The sequence below is a fragment of the Bactrocera dorsalis genome, chromosome 4 (genome assembly GCF_023373825.1).
Source record: "Bactrocera dorsalis isolate Fly_Bdor chromosome 4, ASM2337382v1, whole genome shotgun sequence".
In the NCBI taxonomy this organism is placed as follows: Eukaryota; Metazoa; Arthropoda; class Insecta; order Diptera; family Tephritidae; genus Bactrocera; species Bactrocera dorsalis.
In genome coordinates this window covers 73532753-73551901 of record NC_064306.1, presented here as the reverse complement: position 1 = coordinate 73551901, position 19149 = coordinate 73532753, and the positions used below count along the sequence as shown (strand labels likewise).

The 19149-nt window shown below is 40.2% G+C and overlaps 1 protein-coding gene across 1 annotated transcript; it reads left to right on the top strand.

The window, feature by feature from the left end:
* Nucleotides 1–16829: 16829 nt before the first annotated feature.
* On the top strand, nt 16830–18634 carry LOC105228222 (actin-5, muscle-specific). The gene is made up of 3 exons (XM_011207939.4): nt 16830–16987; nt 17088–18034; nt 18110–18634. The coding sequence occupies exons 2-3, from the start codon at nt 17110–17112 to the stop codon at nt 18313–18315; spliced, it is 1131 nt and encodes a 376-aa protein (XP_011206241.1). The 5' UTR covers nt 16830–16987; nt 17088–17109; the 3' UTR covers nt 18316–18634.
* Nucleotides 18635–19149: the final 515 nt, after the last annotated feature.

Sequence of the window (19149 nt, the reverse complement as noted above, 5' to 3'; positions counted from 1 at the left end):
GTTTACCTTAATTCGTCACACAGAGTATATACATAATATATTAACCGTTTATTTGGAAATAAACATTGCAACGAGGGTCTGATTTAAGCATACGCGTGTCACAGGAATTTTTATAAATAACGGATTTCTAAAATAAAATCTAGAAAAAAGTTTAATTTTAGCTAATTTTCGCCGCTATTTGTTTTGAGAGTAGATCAGCACCCGCACGGAAAACTCTTTAAGAGGCGTTCACACATTCTTACATACACATTCACACACACTTATCTATTTGTAGGCTGCTCGGCGATATGTGCGCCATTATAATATTAAATATTATTTTCATTTCATTTTACGGTACTAAAGAACATTATAAGGCAAATATTGTGCTTTTCCTCCATCCACCCCTTCACTTGCCGAAAGGCAGGCCAATTGCCTACTAGTGCGGCAACCGCTTGCTTGTGCTGTGTTTGTGGCACTCAACTTATCGCTCTGTCGCTGCCGAAATCTTTAGCAATAAAATTCCTATACACACTCATAAAAATTGTATGCATATTAAAAAATTTCGCGTTTGTTTTAAGAAGGATGAAGCAGCAGCAACAACAATAATAAATATGAAAATAAAAAGCATATAAATAAGAGGAGTTCATACGTGCCGCCGCAGAGCATAGACATGGAAAGAGGCGGGGAAAGTACAAACGCGAGCCTGTGAAAGCTGAAGGAAGGAGAAGGCTAATGCCAATTTTGATACGGTTAGGACGTTCCAGTTGGAGGTTATGACTCCAATGAAAGCTCGACTGTGTTACACACTTACATTCACTTACGAAAAGCCCATTTGTGTTGGAAGCGGTATTCATCCGTCCCTGCTGATGCCTCCGCAGTGATGTTTATATAGCATTTGCAATAAAGAAGCGAAAAACTGTGCAACTTGTGCGAAATGGGAAAACTAATTCCTCTAAACATATGCGCGTGACATTTTTTATGGCCCGATGGAGTGGGCTGTTGGTCGAAGCGATGTGGTGGTGTGTCATCTCCGCTCAGGTTCCACGCTATGCCTCGGGTGTGGGCTGAGTGTGTTCTGATGGCATTCGTTCGTGGTAACTTACATAAAAGCATATTTATATTCATAAAAACATAACTTGATGAAAATGCGGATGCGTTTAATGTAATTTAACTTTGATTTTAATGCTCGTTTTGAAAAGAATCTAAGGGCGCCTTCAAAAGTGGAAGGGGAAACACCATCCCAAGTTTTTTCATGGTTTGGTACACACGTACAATGCGAACATATAAACTTATACGGTTAGAAAATGTAAACTAGAAATCAAAAACTTTTAGCAACGGCAAATGCTACTGTACTGTACTGTTACAATCATCAAATATTACAAAATGGAAATTATTTATATTATCTTATTCATTGACGCACCCGATGAATACAATATAATAATTTTGACGAAACCTATCTTTATTTCATTCATGTCAAACATATCTCATTTCCACAAATCTCATTTCACTGATTGCAAAGAGACTCATTGAGACAATCGAGTAGCGTACCAAAGTAAAATAAATTTTTTTTTGCAAAATTCAACAAATATAAAATATTAGGATGTCGAGACGAGTTTAAATCCGACTGACTGTATGTCTGTCCGTCCATCCGCGCAATTTGAGAAAAAATAGAGATATCGTTATAGAACTTATAGAATATACATATGTTCCTTGGCAAAAAAGTAAGAATGATTTCGTAGATGGTAATCGGACCACTGTTACGCCTCGCCCCATCATGTCTTTAAAGAATTAGACATAGGGCTACAAGTTTTGAGAAAGTAGTCTTGGCCTCTCCCTACAATGGTTTTAATATACATACTGGGATTGTTCGGAAAGTAATAGGACTGAGTTGATTAAAAAAAAAAAATATTGAACCAACCTTCTTTAAAAACCTTCAAAATTGGCACCTTCTGCATCAATGCAGCGCTGACTGCGCGATTTCTAAGCATTGAAGGCGTCATGGATATACTTTGTTGTCTCAAAACGCTTGCCTTTCATCGGCCTTTTCAGGCAAAAAACGTCCGGGGGCACATCTGGGCTGTAGAGCGGCTGCGGAAGTGTTGGGATACCGGACTTGCTTTGGTAGCTGTTCACAAGAAAGGCGGTGTGAATCGGGGCGTTGTCGTGGTGCAACTATTAATCGACTGCGAAGTCTTGTCGGACCCGATTGACCCTTCGTTTAAGTCTCTTTAGGACTTCCACGTAAAACTTGGCGTTGACGGTTTATCCAGGAGGAACAAATTCATGGTGGACGATGCCTTTGATGTTAAAACTGACATTGATAATCGTTTTCACTTTGGATTTGCTCATTCTTCCTTTTTTGGGTGAGGAGACGTCTGCGTGTGCCGCACGGAAGATTGTCCCTTTGTCTCGGGATCATACTCAAAAATCCATGACTCGTCTCATGTGATTACGTTATTGAAAAATCAAAACGTCTTTGTCGCAGATTTACCGACTTTCACACAGAATTTAATCACGTACCTCTGCTCTAACGAACGCCCCATTTAGGCTTGCACTACTCACAGAAACACGTCGGAAGAAAATGTTTGTCCTGACCAGCTGCTCGTTCGTTAGCTAGGAATGCCCTCTACCGAATCTAGTCGGTCCGCGCCCGCTCCGAAGTACAGGCGCTGCGGAAGAAAATCAGTCCTATGTATTACTTTCCGGACAAACCCTGTATCTTTCAAAGCGTTCAAAATAAAAAAACCAAATTCATTCAAGATAAATCCTACAAGAACTCCCACGGAAAGCCTGAAAATTAGTGAAATCCATAACCTCACTCACTTCCCATATAACGGTACTGTTAAAAACTACTAAAAGGGCGATAAATGAATAACTAAAAACTGCAGAGTCATTAAATTTTACCACCGAGTTGGTGTTAGACATCTTTATAAGAGGCGTGGGGTGGGCGGCATCCAACGTCGTCTTTTAGGTGCTCAATCGATTTCAGGAATATTCAGTACCTGATATTATTTTAAGAATCATATATTACAGTGGGAAAATGAGCGATATCGGGCTAAAACCACGCCTACTTTTCACTTAACACAATTTTTATTTTCATTTGATTCTGTTACTTTGTAGTATATGAACAAATCAAGAAGTAATTAGTATAATGAAATAATACTTTGCACAAAAAGGACGATTGAAGGATCTTATGATCAAAAACTGTCGAAATCGAACCAAAACTGTTGAAGCCCCTTGGTCCCGAGTATGTGGAATTGGATGTAGTTGACTTTTTACCAAAAATATGGGTCAACGTGTGCGATGAGCAAGAAATTAAATGAAAATTCTTTCCTAATAATAATATGTATGTATGTCAAAAATGGCTTGAATCGGATCAATACTTCCCTTAGCCTCCTATATAGTCTTGGTTAAAATAGATAAAAAAAGCGAGTCAATACTACCCCCAAATCCCATATAATGATTTTTATTATTCTAACAAGTTCAGGCTGGTCAAAGTGTGTGATTTGGTGTGGTTATGTGGTTTAGCGCTGATATAGAATGGAATTGGTCTATACCTAGGCCTAAACCTCATACCATATCCAAATATTCGTGAATGATATGAGGTGCACATTCAGTTGATATATCTAGAGTGCCTTCTATCTCGAAAAACTTTACTTTACGGTTACCAATCCTTGATATTTCATTTTCTTGGAGCAGTATCCGGAAATTCGCCACATGAAGCCTTTCAACAATAAATATTTTATCAACACGCGTAATTCCATTTAATCAATTTTTTTCACAAGAACAAAAGTTGCTTCACTCAAAGTGACATAATATATAAACTAATGATCCGACAGCTCTCAAATTCATACACGCCCCTTTTGAAAGCCAGAGCTAACTAAAAATCATATGCAATTAGCAACGCAGTGTTTTAATACTATTTTTTGACATTTACAAATATTTTAGGTAAGTAATGCATATTACAATAAATTTGTCAAGCATATTGTGTATTTATTTAGCTCGGTCTGTCCATACAAATCCTTTGACAAAAGTACGAGAGTCATTGTTATTAATATGCCCAATGATGAGAAGTCCTATTTTGTGATTGCACAATCGTTAAAGATCTCTAAAAGAATGGTTTTCACCTCGGTTCAAACTATCTAAAGATGTTCGCCAAGATATCGTCGTTCGATTCGTCATAGAACTCTAAATTATTTAAAAATAGTTCTATTTTCGGATGAAATGAAAATAAGTAGCGTGTTACCCGATTGAAAACTTTATATTCGGTTTTTGCAATGTAAAATGTTTGACCCCAATACATTCGTCCCACTCTGAACCAAGGCGGCGATAATATAATGATATGAGATACTAAGTCATGGAGGGGTGTTGGGTCTATAACCAAAATTGAGGATCATATGGATTAGCACCAGTATATTTTTATTCTGAGAGATGTAATGCTTACACACCCCGACGGCAAAATGCTTGTCACCTGGCTGTCTCAGCGAGAGAACGTCTACAAACATACCGCGAGGTCAACTAAACGATAGATGAACGAAAATATGATTACCCCGAACTATTCGAAAAGGTAGAGATGTAATAGGAAGAAATTTCCCGAAAAATATGTGAGAAGCTAATTGAATCAATGCCTCGAAAAGGTGAAGAAGACATTCAAAATAATGGCTTTTATATGTGACCGAGGGATTTTGGAAGGCTTTAAAGTAGTGCAGAATAAATTATAACAACAAAGTATGTATTATTTAAAAAGCAATGAAATGTTGGCTAATTATTCTTCAGAAGTAAAACTATTCTAGTCAACTTTTCGACATATGAATGGTAACAAAATTCAAACAGCAGCTGTAGATATGAAAAATAAAATAATAACAAACTGTTATTTGGTATAAACTTGTATTTTAAAATAAAAATTAATGTTATCTGCCTCTAGATTCCACGACTACCAAGTCTTTGGCAAAAGCTGTTTTCTATTAATGTATAAAATAACAATAGGAAGCGGAGGTTTTAGAAGAAGAATAATAATATTATTTATTTGGGATTACTTATTTTACGAAAAACAAATTTCATCCGCAATTCAACTTCTGGTAAAATCGAACATCCACTCGCTGCAATCGTCGCGCACAATCAAAATCTCCGCTTGCCCGACCCACACGCTTGCCAGATTTGATTAAAACGCGCCATTCATGAGCTCAACGCAAATTGCTGATGAATTTGATACAAAGTGAAAACACTTGTGCTGGCGCAGATAAATGCGGCAAGAAGGCCACAACAACAGCACTCACATGAACGCGCGCCATAATATATAGGGACAACAGCAAATAAAGTTGCATCGCACCACCGAAGTACCAAACCGAAAAATGCACACAAATCAGGCAAAAACAAGGAAAATGAACCGAAATTACTGGCAAAACTCTGCGAATGAGAAATGACAGTTAAGGATCGAACGAGAGAGGCAGGCGAGTAAATGAGTGCGTGCATAAGCGCAGGAAGCGAACTAAGTCGGCTGGCGATGGCCACACGCAGCCGTTGATGGAACACATTGAGGTTGCGTGCAACATGACGATTGTGCTGATTGTGCAATGCTTTCAAATGCGCACAACAAAACAATGCAATTACAACAAAAAAATAATACAAATGGACACACACACTCAAAACGCACCGAATTGTAACCGAAAACGCCAAAAAGAAGCAAACACTCCAGTGACAATGCTCAGCGATGCACTAAAAGCAAAAGCAAACGACCCACTTTCGTCCCATTGACCAGCCGACCAAGCTCTGCCACACAAAGCCAACAACGCACCTAACTCTGGCTCTTGTGTTGTGGCATGTAAGCAGCTGGAGTGCAACGTGCATTTCCCCCTGCGCCATGTGGCATGGGGCCGTTTTAATGACTAAAAATAAAAATACTAAAAAACGTTGAAAAAAGTTGAAATATTTCGTCAAATAAACAAAAAGAACACAGCAGTGCACAAAAAGTTTAATGTAATATGCGAGTATGTGGAGGGAATAAAACGGCAAACGAAAAATTATTATAATATGCAACGGCAGCACAACAACAGGCAATAAAAATGGCCGCCGTAGCGTTGAGAACATTACGAACACACAAACACTCAATTAAAGAGCAGCGACAAGCATGCCACAGTGCATGCGAAGCCCCCAAAAACTGCCGTTCATATACCCCTACGTAATCCCACGTGTAGTAGTTGTAATCTCCTCCGCCGCTCCGCAGCTCAGTCGCTCAGGCGCTCGGCCGCGCTATCAACATAATGCGCGCAACGTAAACATTTCATTTGCATTAAGTGCAGCATGACCAAAAAGTCCAAAATGCAAATTGCAAATGGCAACATCACGCATTAAGCGCATATGCAGCATGCACGCGCAACGCGCCACACGTTAGCAAAACCCAAAAAAACACGTCAGAAAAAAAACGCGCGCTCACAAAACAACCAAAAATAAAAATAAATTTTCGCACGCAAAAAAACCTAAAAACCTGTCTATCGCCGATACAAAAAAGTCGCAAAATGTATTGAAAAATTGCAGCCTTTCGCGTGCAACGTCGGCTTTGCAACAAAAGCGCGCCGCAGCGCAGCGCAAAAATTCAAAACAAAAAGTAATAAAACTTAATGAAAAAAACGAGCAGAAAAATTAAAAAATAATAAAAATACTAGGAGCCAACTACTTAACACTCGTACGCGCACATTGTTTTCAATCAGCCAATAAAAATGCAGTCATTATAGCGGCCATAAAACGCTCAGCCGCGGTGCAGCGGGCAGCAGGCGGCAGGGCAGCGCGCCGTACGCTGCGTATGAGTGAAATGCGTTCGTTAGCTAAATCCGCGCGTGTGTGTGTGTGAATGAGTGGCACACGTGGCAGGGGTGAGTTTTGCATGTTGCATTGCACGCACCGCTGTCGACGCCGGCACACGCCGCGCGCTCTTCGCTCTCCCAGCAGCGCAGCTAAAATAAAAATGAGAAATCACAAAAATCGAGGAGAAATTGCAAAAAAAACTTGTAAAAATAGACTAAAATCGCGTGTCCAGTCCTGCGCTAGGCCTGCTCACCAACGTCGCTACACGTGTGGTAGTGTTTGTTTGTGCGTGTCGGCAAGTGCGCGAGCGAGTGAGTGAAATGACAACAAAAAGAGTTGCAATCGGCGTCCACACGCACAAAAAGGAACCACAACAGTGTTGGCCGCAGCTGCAACAACAAAACTCCAATGCGATGGGTGGGGACGTTAGCCGAAAAATAAATGGAAAAAATGACACGACCACCAAAAACGGCAAACGAAACACGAATAAAATCAAACGAAATTGCAAAAACTGAAAAAAGTTCAAAAAAGGAATTTCATAAAATTTGCCAGCCTAAATACAATATATGTTGCCAGCCGGAGTGGAGCACACATTCGTGCTCACTTGAGGTCTGAGGTCTGGGGTGTGCGGAAGTGTGCAAGTGCTGGGCGCATTCCCGGTAGGCGTACGAACGTCACGTGGCATTTGGAAATTGTCATTTTTGTTGTTTCAACCGTTTTTTGTTGCAAGCATATATGCATACACTTATTTACCGCGGCAGGACTCATTCTGTGGCAACCAATATTTTTGGCGCACATTTGAATGATCTTGTGAAGAATTATGAGAAGCTGTCTATAAAACTTGGTTCATATGACAAATGATGGGTGAAACAAAATAAAGTAATCAGAAAATATTTCTGCTAAACACTCTGTAACAAAGCACACTTAGGTCTCAAGTAGGGTTTTGTTCTCAGAGTGAGGACTATTGTGGTATCCTTATAAAAAGGCGAATAATAGGTAAACGACACCGCAAACAAAAAGGAACTGATGACTATGTGTTTAATAATAACTCCGGCTCAGAAACATCAAATTTATGGGTGAGCCTCCTGAGTAAGATTTATTTAAGTAGTTGCTGGAGAACACATCGTTTAAGTATGGAAGTGTCAAAGCTGGTCTCACAAAAAACAATAATCAACTACCGTTGTGCTTCTTTCCAACTAGGAGTAAGTCAAACGTAAGTCCAGATACACATGGAAGTATAATTCTTTGATGCTGAAAGGAAATCGAAAATTTGCGGATTACGCTGAACGAATAACTTATAACTTGCATTAGTAGAAATTATTAGCAAATTTAAAGGTAATTTGCTTTTCATAAAAATTGGAGTAAATATGATTATTTCAGGCCAAAATCTTTTAAACTTGCCTCTTGGGTGCCAAAGTTTCAAATTAGTCGGGATCAGACCTTATGTACCTGTGGTGTCATGTGAATCCGCCACTGTCCGCGGCCGTGCCATATGTGGGCTATTCTCGGCCCATCAATTTGCGGGCGCCATAAGTGAGAGTGAGCAAAAAGGCTGAACAAACTCCGACAGGATGCAACTCCTCTTATTGCCGACACACACAAAGCACAAAAAATATGAACCGTTTGTTTTGTTTGTTTTTGAAATGCCACACAAAAAGTGAAAAAGTAAAAAAAAAAATTAAATAGATTTTTGTGTTTTTTTCCCCAAAGGGACGGGGTTGGCAGTGGAATGAACTGCATTGAACGCATCGCACTGACCCACAGCTCAGTGACAGCGGCAGAATCAGCAGCAGCAACAAAAACAACGTAAGCGAATATCGAAAAGGAATAAAACTAAAAAACGTTGAAATAGAGAATTATTGCAATTGTTGTTGTCGCTGTAGGCGCCCACTCAGCGAGGCCTACGCAACAAAACCACGGATGGTAAGGGCAGTGCAGAGCGGGCTGGAAACGCGAGTTTGCAAGGGCTATGAGTGTGTGCTGGCGGTACTTGGGATGGTTGGGTTATGTATTTTTCATCGAAACAAAACAAAAAAGCTCCTTAAAGCGGCAAAATAAAATAACAATGCTTATCGTGAGAATAAAAAAATCGTCAAAAGTGACCAACAAAACACACAATTAATTCTCTTTTAAATAAAGTAAAAAGTGCAAAGCAACGAGGATGGGCAACACACACGCGCACACTTTGGACCATATTGATACATATGTGTGCGTGTGTGTTGTTGTTGCATATGCGTAAATAGCGCGCTGGATTTATGTGCGTGGCCGGCGTTGCAACGCCGTCGTGCATAAATAGTGCAGTTGCACGGAGGCAGGGACGAGCCCGTGGGGCCAACAAGTGTGGGCACGGGATGGACATATTTATGTGTGTTTGGGTGTTCGTTGCAATGTCTATGCTTGCATATACGATTCCTGCGTGCAACGGACACCGACTGTCGAAGCGTTTGACAATTCAGCGGGCGGCGCGGTGCACGGCGCCGTTATGTGCAACGCGCAAAACAAGAAAGCTGGCAAAATGGGAAAATTAAAAACTCCGCCCCGAATGCTGACACACACACACATAGCATTTGCATGCAAACATTTTGCTTTTTTTTTACAAAAATGCACCTAATAAAACTAAAAAGTATAAAAATCGAGTTCGAGAACAAAAATGCAACAAAATAATTGCACACACCAACGTAAATAATCGAATTTATTTTACTTACACACACACTTAAACAGTACGTGTGATGTAGACACATCTATGCACACATGGCTGTATACTTGCATATGTGGCGACTGACTCCGGTAAATTCCCCACGGGAGGACTTTACGATAGAAGAGTGGACTCTGTGCGGAAGAATATACTCGTAAATATAAAAAATAGAGTTTGATAACTGAAAACCCGCATATACTCCACAGTTACTCCTTTTAAGAATGTCTTTCGCTATCAAGAAAATATATGAGCCTCGTTGAATTAGAACCCGAGACTATGCTGGGGCATCTCTTGGATTTTGGGTCACACCTCACCTTTGATAGTTAGATACAAAGCTGTCGTTTATTTTTGTAATCTGCTGTAGATCTTGAGAAACTTATTGTTGAGAAATTTACTGCAGAGGCCATATAAAGAAGCGCAAATTCGTCGTGGGACTTATGGTGGCAAAGAGACTCCTTCGCCAAGTCCTGGCATTCATTCCTGGTGGATGAACGTCTAGCCGCAATTCGAATCAAGATGAAGTTCTTCGAAATATCGTTGATTTGCGCCCACGCCCCATCGAAAGAGAAGGACGGTATGGCCATAGATGCTTTTTATGACCGCTTGGAGCGCACCTATGAGAGCTGCCCCCGTCACGATGGTGCTTGGCGAGTTTAACGCCTGGGTGGGTAACGAAAGTATCTTTTGCATAAAGGTCGGTAAATCCAATATGCATGATGAAACATTCCCAAACAAAACAGACCGCCTACCTCGCAACGTTACAATCGACCACAACGTTCCATTGCCCGACCACATAGAAGTTCGAATAGCAATTACCCGTCTGAAGAACAACAAAGCGCCGGGGGCCGATGGATTGCCGGCCGAGCTTTTCAAATACGACGTGGAAGAACTGATAAAGAGCATGGATCAGCTTTTTGTAAAACATGGTCGTACGGAAGCATGGCCGAATATTGAAAGTTAAGTGTGCTTTGCTCAATACATAAAAAGGGGGACCCCACAATTTGCCCTAACTACCATGAGATAAGCCTCCTCGACATCGCATTTAAGGTTCTATCGAACGTATGGTGTGAAAAATTAAAGCCCACTGTTAACAAACTGATTGGGCTTTATTTATGTGGCTTTAGACCTAGAAAATCAACAACTGACGAGACATTCACCATGCGCCAAATTTTGGAAAAGACCCGTGAAAAAGGAATCGACACACACCACCTCTTCGTCGATTTCAAAGCTGCTTTCGACAGCATGAAAAAGAGCTGCCTTTATGACGCGATATCTGAATTTGGTATCCCCGCAAAACTAATGCGGCTGTGGAAACTGACGATGGGCATCACTCCGAGCCGTTCGATACTAAACGAGGTTTCAGACAAGGCGACTCCCTATTGTTCATCTTTTTTAATGTGCTGCTGGAGAAAAGAATTCGAGCTGCTGAGCTGAAAAGAGAAAGCACAATATTTTAAAAGAGTATACAGCAACTGGTATACGCCGATGAAATTGATATCATTGGGCTCAACATCTGCGCCATTAAATCGGCTTTCTCCAGACTGAATAAGGAAGCGAAGCAAAGCGATGCAAACAAACAGTCGTCGTGCTCTCGACTTGGCTCCCACGTCAGTATTGACAATCATAACTTCAAAGTCGTAGATGATTTCGTCTATCTAGGAACCAGGATTAACAGCAACAATAATATCAGCCGCGAGATCCAACTCGGACTAACTCTTAACAACAAGTGCTTCTCCAGACTGAGTAGGCAATTGAGAAGTAAAGTCCTATATCAGCGAACATAAATCAAACTCTATAAGTCATCTCATTATTCCCGTCTTGCTATATGGTGCAGAGGCGTGGACGTTGACAACATCTGATGAGTTGACGTTACGAGTTTTCGAGAGAAAGGTTCTGCAAAAGACTTACCGTTCTTTGCGCATTGGCAACGGCGAATATCGCATTCGAGGGAACGATTAGCTGTTTGAAATATACGACGACATTGACATATTTCATAGTTCAGCGAATTAAAAGAAAGGGGCTACGCTGACTAGGTCATGTCGTCTGAATGGAAAAAAACACTCCAGCTCTGAAAATATTCGACACAGTACGCGCCGGGGAAGCAAAGGAAGAGGAAGACCTTCCTTTGAAGAGATCAGTTAGACAAGCGCCTGGCTGTACTTGATATGTCGATATTGAAGCGACGGCGACATAACCGCATAAACGGTGTCTACGCCAGTAAACACCGGTTGCACCAAAGTTTGCTTTCTTTTTCTTTATTCTATGACTTAAATCGGATGCTCCCAAAATTGCGATCTATTCCGAAGCTAAATGCTAATCAGTAAAAACTGATATCGATATATATACATGATATAAGGATGACGAGACCAGTTGAAATCCGGATGTCTATCTGTCCATCCGTCCATCTGTCCACGCAAGCTGTAACTTAAGTAAAAACTAAAATGTCGGCATGATACTTTGTGCATGTATTCCTTAATCGAATCAGAAGGACGACTTCGTAGATGGGAGTAATGGGGCCATTAACACGGCCACAAAACGTCATTAATCGAAAACTTAAAATTTCTATAACTAAGCCTCAAATAATGATCAAAAAACTATAATTTAATACGACAGTTATAAATATTGGGTATGGCCTCGCCTTCTAATAAGTTTAGTGTACATATGTATATATTTCTTAAACCATTCAAGCTATATCAAAAAATCTTCACAGGACAAATAAATTCGCCATTTTTTGAAACAGCGTGAAAATAAATAAAATCATATGATTATCACGTCCACTTCCCACGTAACGGTTTTGTATCAACTGATGATCAACACCACAGTCACAGATCTAACTAATATTGTTAGAATATCGGAATGATTAGTGAAAAGCATTTTAAAAGATCAGAAGCAAAATGAAAGCACGATTGGTTCCAAAGAAACCGACTTTCAAGATGTCATAAAACGTATGATTACTGACGATGAGTCTTGGATCTATGCCTGCGACCCGGAAACAGACGTTAAATTGGCCGAATAATCAAAGGTGAGCCGAAGCCGAATAAACTACGTCAAAATAGGTCAAAAATCAAAGTCAAACTGTAAGCAAGGAATACTATTTGAGTGTTATGAATCATTTGCGCGAAACTATTCGTAAAAATAGTCCGGAATCTTCATTGTTTTTGCACCACAATAATGCACCGCCGAATACTGTATTAATTCGGCCGCAACCACCGTAATCGCCTGATTTAGCTCCTTGTGACTTCTGGCTATTCAGCGAACTCACGCGACAGCTCCAGGGAAACCGTTTTGACTTAATTGATGACAACAACGCTTTCGAGGATTGGAAAAAAACGTTGACACAAGTTTTTTGGGGCCAAGGGGGACATAGATTTTGAAGAATAAATTAAAAATTTTAAAATTATGAACAGAGTCGTACTGTTCATAGTAATCATTTTCACTGCCGAGAACTAAAATATAGTTTTAAAACTAATGGAGTCCATGGTTTAGAATAGAATTTAATAAAATACTAAACTTGATTGTACTCCATTCTCGATTTCGCTGAACTATGATCCTTGCAAGTTGTACGAAATGTTCAGTTACTCCCGAACTTAGCTCTTCTATAAAATGTGTGGTTAGCGCTCATTTCAAAAAGAGCGAGGGCATTTCATTCATTCGATTAGCGAACGCAACGCATATCTCACGGTTGTTTCCTCCAATTTCGCATCTAGCTCGAAGGAGCCCACTACGCTTCTCTACAACCAACAAGCAATTCAATGATTTTTTTAGTACTCTGGGTAAAAGATTTATCGCAATCCTATATAAACGTACTGGGATTCCCGCCTTATCAACCCATAAGGTTGCCAATTATGTTACACAATTACATTTAGACAAAATCAACAATTAGGAAAATATTAACTTATTCAACTGTTTACTCTCAACGGCGGCTACCGTAGCAACATCACAACTTCGAAGTACAATACGAACCACTAACAGCCTAATTGAACGAAGCCTGCACCGAGAATGGCAAATTAATCGGTCGCCATCATCTAAATTGAAATAAAAAGTGGCGGAGAAAAAATTAAAGAAATATTTAAAAGGTGAAGAAGAAGTGTACTTAAAAAGGTTTATTTCTACTTCGACTATTAAAAGCCGAAAAACACTTTAAGCCCCCAGGAGAAATTGAAAGACTGCTCAAGCAAAAAAAACGGTGCTTGGCTCTGTTCTGAAGAAGAAAAGGCAAACTGTTTTGTAGCTCAATTTCTCGATTCCATCTCTTCCCAAGAATGTACTAAGAACTATCCCCGAAGTGTATTCATCTGAGATAAAAGTTATAACAAAAATGTTTAATAAAAAGAAGTATCCTGGCTACGACCACATAACAACGCAAATACTATTAAAGTTGCCAAATATTGCTTTTAATTTCTTATCTAAATTTTTCAATGACATACTATCAGATTATCATGTCTTCATATTGATAAATATGACCGTTCACTCCAACCTTTTTGAAAAATATTGCTATCCAAAATATCTCCTTTTCTACACGAATCCGAAACTATTCCAAATCATCTATTCGGTTTTCCTGAAGAACATCGTACTGTTGAACAAGTCCATCGCAATACCAATGAGATCAGGAAGGCATTATTTGGACCACAGAATCTTACACAATTATGGGGCTCTGCCTGCTCACTTAATATACACAAAATACAACTATTCCAATCAAAAACGCTACGAGACCTATCTAACAGGTTTACTGTGATATATGCGCACTAAAATATATAGAAAACTTGAAACGCCACTGATACGCACAGAAGTGTCAAATACCTGTCGAAACTGCAAAATCATCGTAATTCCCTAGGGAAAATCTTATCCTGACCAGCTAGTCGAACACGTCTTCAAAGAAATTACCTGTCAGTGTTTTGGTGAGCAACGTTTTATCTATCGTCTATTACTATTAATGGACTAAAGCAGTAATTAAGCTTCTAAAACTTATTGTTCAACTAAACTTATGTAAGCAGACTCAATAAATAATTACTTAGTAAAAAAAATAAATAAATTTGAAGGATTTCCTCAAAAGTGTAAATTAAAAAAATTCTTTCAGACATAAGATAATAACGGTAAGAATTAAACTTTTGTTTTTTTGTAGACCAGTGCAATCGTTCTTGTGATTCGGTCAGAAAGGTCTTAAATTCATATATTTTTCAGCCGAATTGAGACAGATTCCTGATAATTAATAGTTATCAACGTAGCAACAATCTGTTTATTTCTTTTGTTTTCAAACATTCAGAAGAGGGCATAACTATTTGTTCTTCGTTCTCCCATTCATAAATTTCAAAACAAAAATTTCGAATGTTTTCCGCCAAATTTGTAGCGCAAGTCATTCAACCAATCACTCATTCATAAAATAACGCAATAATTCACAATTCTTATTTCATATTTCATATCTAAACACACTACTATGTGATATTGAGTATGTAGTCTTCAAGACAGCAAGGCAACAAGTGCTAATCGTTGAATGTGCAACGCACACTTCATAAATTGTCCGCGGAACGGAGGAATTTCAAGCGATTCGGCGGCGTCCAACGTGAATTTGAAACGCTCCGTGCCAAAACTGATTTATGCGCGTGTGGATGTGTGTGAGTGTGCAATACATATATGCGTAAGTAAAGTGGAATGAGTTTGCGTATCATTTGGCGGGGCGGCGTCGGAACAATTCCTCAACGCGTGCAAAGGCCTCTTATACACACATTTACCCACACCCAACAAGAAACAAAAATCCACCAAAAATCATACCATCAGTGCCACTAAGAAAAGCCAAGCGAATTTTCTTAGCAATTGGTTGAAGGCGTGCCGCATTGCTTGACATAGAACGGGACCAGTGTTGCAGCTTATAAATAACATCAGCCACTTGTCAGAATTGCCAATGAATCAGCTCCCCACCCCGCAGTGATCGTTCTCGACGCTTTTACAACAGGGAGTGGCGAAATGGGGAGATTTTCAAAATATTTTCCGTTTTCATTTTCGCTAAGGAATTTCGCTAAATTTATAGTGCATTCGCGTGTGTATATATGTGTGCACATATCATTTCAATTGCGCTTTGTTACCGCAATCTGGGCATATTAAGTTGACAAGTTAATACTAATGTATGTATGCATGTGTGGATGTGTATGTGAATTGCAGAAAAGTGCGGCGGGTTATAAATACACACCTCATTTTATGATGTTAATGATCTTCGGGCTGAGGTTCGCAAGACTTCACATTAATGTGAGCACATATACACTTGCATACATAAACATCTATGTATTTGTAAGGCTTTCTTCTTCTGTGTGACGCGGACGTGGTATTTATTTCAAAAATTTGTTGCCCACATACTCCTTGAACTTCAGTTAGTCATTGTACCCTTAATAAATTAAAATGAGAGATTTTTGTAAGCAAAAATAACTGATTACTATAAGGTCCTTGCAAACAAATTTAAAATTAGAAAACTTGGTACAAACTAAAATAGACGCTTAATAAAAGATAATATACATGGAATGAACCCAATACATAAATATGGTAACCTATATGGTAACCTATTGTTGTTGAAAAGAATAACAAGGCCGGTTTAGGTAGAATTAACCATTCCTTGGAAGATTAAATACCAATAAGGCCGCAAATTGCCCACCGTTTGCGCAGTAACATAGTTAGGTCCACGTAACCGGAACAGGTACGGATTTCTGCTCAGTCAAAACCACTAATATTGTTCAACAATAACAACAATGAATCTCCTATGCACAATATTTACAGCGATTCCCTACTATTTTTTCTACTTAATGCAACGTAAACATTAAAGCCCACTGTGGCAAAAATTTATACGGCAAATGATCATTGGGTAAAGCGAGGGTGCAAAAAGACTTGCCCGTCATCACTTTATAAAATGCTTGTCGCACAATGTGGTGTGGCGCAACAAGTGATTACTATGCATGCCACACCATCTATGGCGATCGTTGCACTTCCAAGAGCGTTCTCTCAATACAGTACCGTTACAACACGTCCCTTCCCCATTTATATTTTTAAACAAGCGAAAACAAAGAACGACGGCAAGCAAAAATTATTCTTGATCCTGCGCGCCTACTAGTGGCGCCCATTCTCTGGGACTTTAGTTGCAAAACACACACATGTATGAATAGTACACTAACAACAATTGACAAAACAAAAATTTCATTACTTCTTGGCAGCAGAATTGTGCCTCACCTCGAAGGCAAGCATTGCATCCGAATAGAAATTCATCTCATTTTGACGCCCTTTCTACGACTACATGATAAGCAAATCAACTGCAGATGAGAAAGTATTGATATGTGTCCGATATTGTGGAGAGCACCCAAACATCAAAATGAGATTTCATTTTTGAGAGCACTGTGTCAATTTAAAAGGCGCTGCGTCCAACATAACCGAATCACTTTGGTTGCTGTCACGTCGGAAATCACACGTTACTGCAGATCTTCACGTCCATTGTAAATTGGATTTTGTACTTAATTTGCTGCTGTCGTAGTTTGTGTAAGTTTCCTCAGCATTACGTCGGCGACAATTCGAATTTGGGTGCATTACACCAGTGATATCAGATTTCTCCATTAATTCGTATCTACTGTCTTTGTAGTGAAAAATCATAAAACTTCAAGATGTGTGACGATGAAGCATCTGCTCTGGTTGTCGATAATGGCTCCGGAATGTGCAAGGCTGGCTTCGCCGGTGATGATGCCCCTCGTGCGGTATTCCCATCGATTGTGGGCCGTCCACGCCATCAGGGTGTGATGGTGGGTATGGGTCAGAAAGACTCGTATGTCGGTGATGAGGCGCAGAGCAAACGTGGTATCCTCACCCTGAAGTACCCCATTGAGCACGGCATCATCACGAATTGGGACGACATGGAGAAAGTGTGGCATCACACATTTTACAATGAGTTGCGTGTGGCGCCTGAGGAACACCCAGTTCTGCTGACCGAAGCACCACTTAATCCCAAAGCGAATCGCGAGAAGATGACCCAAATTATGTTCGAAACATTCAACTCACCCGCAATGTATGTCGCCATTCAGGCTGTATTGTCACTTTATGCCTCTGGCCGTACCACAGGCATTGTATTGGACTCTGGCGATGGTGTCTCCCACACAGTCCCCATCTATGAAGGTTATGCTTTGCCTCATGCTATCTTGCGTCTGGACTTGGCCGGCCGCGATTTGACCGACTACCTCATGAAAATTCTAACTGAACGTGGCTACTCATTCACCACCACTGCTGAGCGTGAAATCGTGCGGGACATCAAGGAGAAGTTATGTTATGTCGCATTGGACTTTGAGCAGGAAATGGCAACAGCCGCTGCATCTACCTCATTGGAGAAGTCTTATGAGTTGCCTGATGGTCAGGTGATTACTATTGGTAATGAACGTTTCCGCACACCCGAAGCCCTCTTCCAGCCGTCATTCTTAGGTATGGAATCCTGCGGTATCCACGAAACTGTCTACCAATCCATCATGAAGTGCGATGTAGACATCCGAAAGGATTTGTACGCCAACAACGTATTGTCCGGTGGTACCACTATGTACCCAGGTTAGTTTAGCACATCTGTAGCTGTTTCTGTTTTTTCTGTAGAAAAGAATTAAACATATTTGTACGTGTTCATAGGTATCGCTGATCGCATGCAAAAGGAAATTACTGCCTTGGCTCCTTCGACCATTAAGATTAAGATCATTGCTCCACCTGAGCGCAAATATTCCGTTTGGATTGGTGGCTCTATCTTGGCCTCTCTGTCCACCTTCCAGCAGATGTGGATCTCCAAGCAGGAGTACGACGAATCTGGTCCCGGTATCGTGCACCGCAAGTGCTTCTAAGCTTTAAATTCATCTGTTGCCAACCATAGCGTGGTGATCCGAACTATCGGCTGATCACCATTGACCTACATCCCACAGTGTCCGAACAGCTACCGAACCCACCCCAGGGTTGTAGGACCAATACGAACATCACATATATGTATGATATGGAATATACAATGAAATATATAAAGGAACATTAAACTCAACCCATTCGAAATCTATCCTCAAGAATTTTTTGCTTTTTCCTCAATTTATTTGGTTTCCGTTTACTTTCTAGATTATTGCAGTATGTGTTTGTATGAACAGAAATAAACTTTATTCGTTGGCCAGCAAACAACAGCGAAGTCTCTTTACTTCCGCAGTTTCTGTTCAATTGGAGATGAGGGGCAAGTACGTGGTTCGAGAGCTGTGGGACACCCGAACTACTACCGACGACTGCTTATTTACTTAGTAAGCAGATTTCGAATTATTTCAAGTGATCCCACTTTAGTTGTAGGTTTTCATAGCACTTTTGTTGTTGCGTCCCTATCAAGTGGTTGTGCCTCACACGTCGCTCCACATTCGCACCCACCTCCTGGACACGGTACATTAAGGCATCGCCATGCAGTGACATTTTAAAATTTACAATTGCAACTTTTAAGTGTTGCTTCTTATTTTTATCGGGCGAACGGGGTAATAAATGTTGCCAAACTTTGTACTTGATGGCAGCTTTTATGTGTAGGTCCAAAATGGCTCGACTGCTCCTACAAGTGCGTGTGTACGTGCACAATGAGCTCGTAAAACGGTAATGTGCGTAATGTTGTTGCCATAGTTGTTGTTGTAGTTCTATCGCTATAATGCTTGATGTTTGTT

Coding starts and splice junctions, on each gene's coding strand:
- LOC105228222 (XM_011207939.4), top strand. CDS start 17,110: ATGTGTGACGATGAAGCATCTGCTCTGGTTGTCGATAATGGCTCCGGA. Junction 18,035..18,109: donor TGGTACCACTATGTACCCAG/GTTAGTTTAGCA, acceptor ACGTGTTCATAG/GTATCGCTGATCGCATGCAA.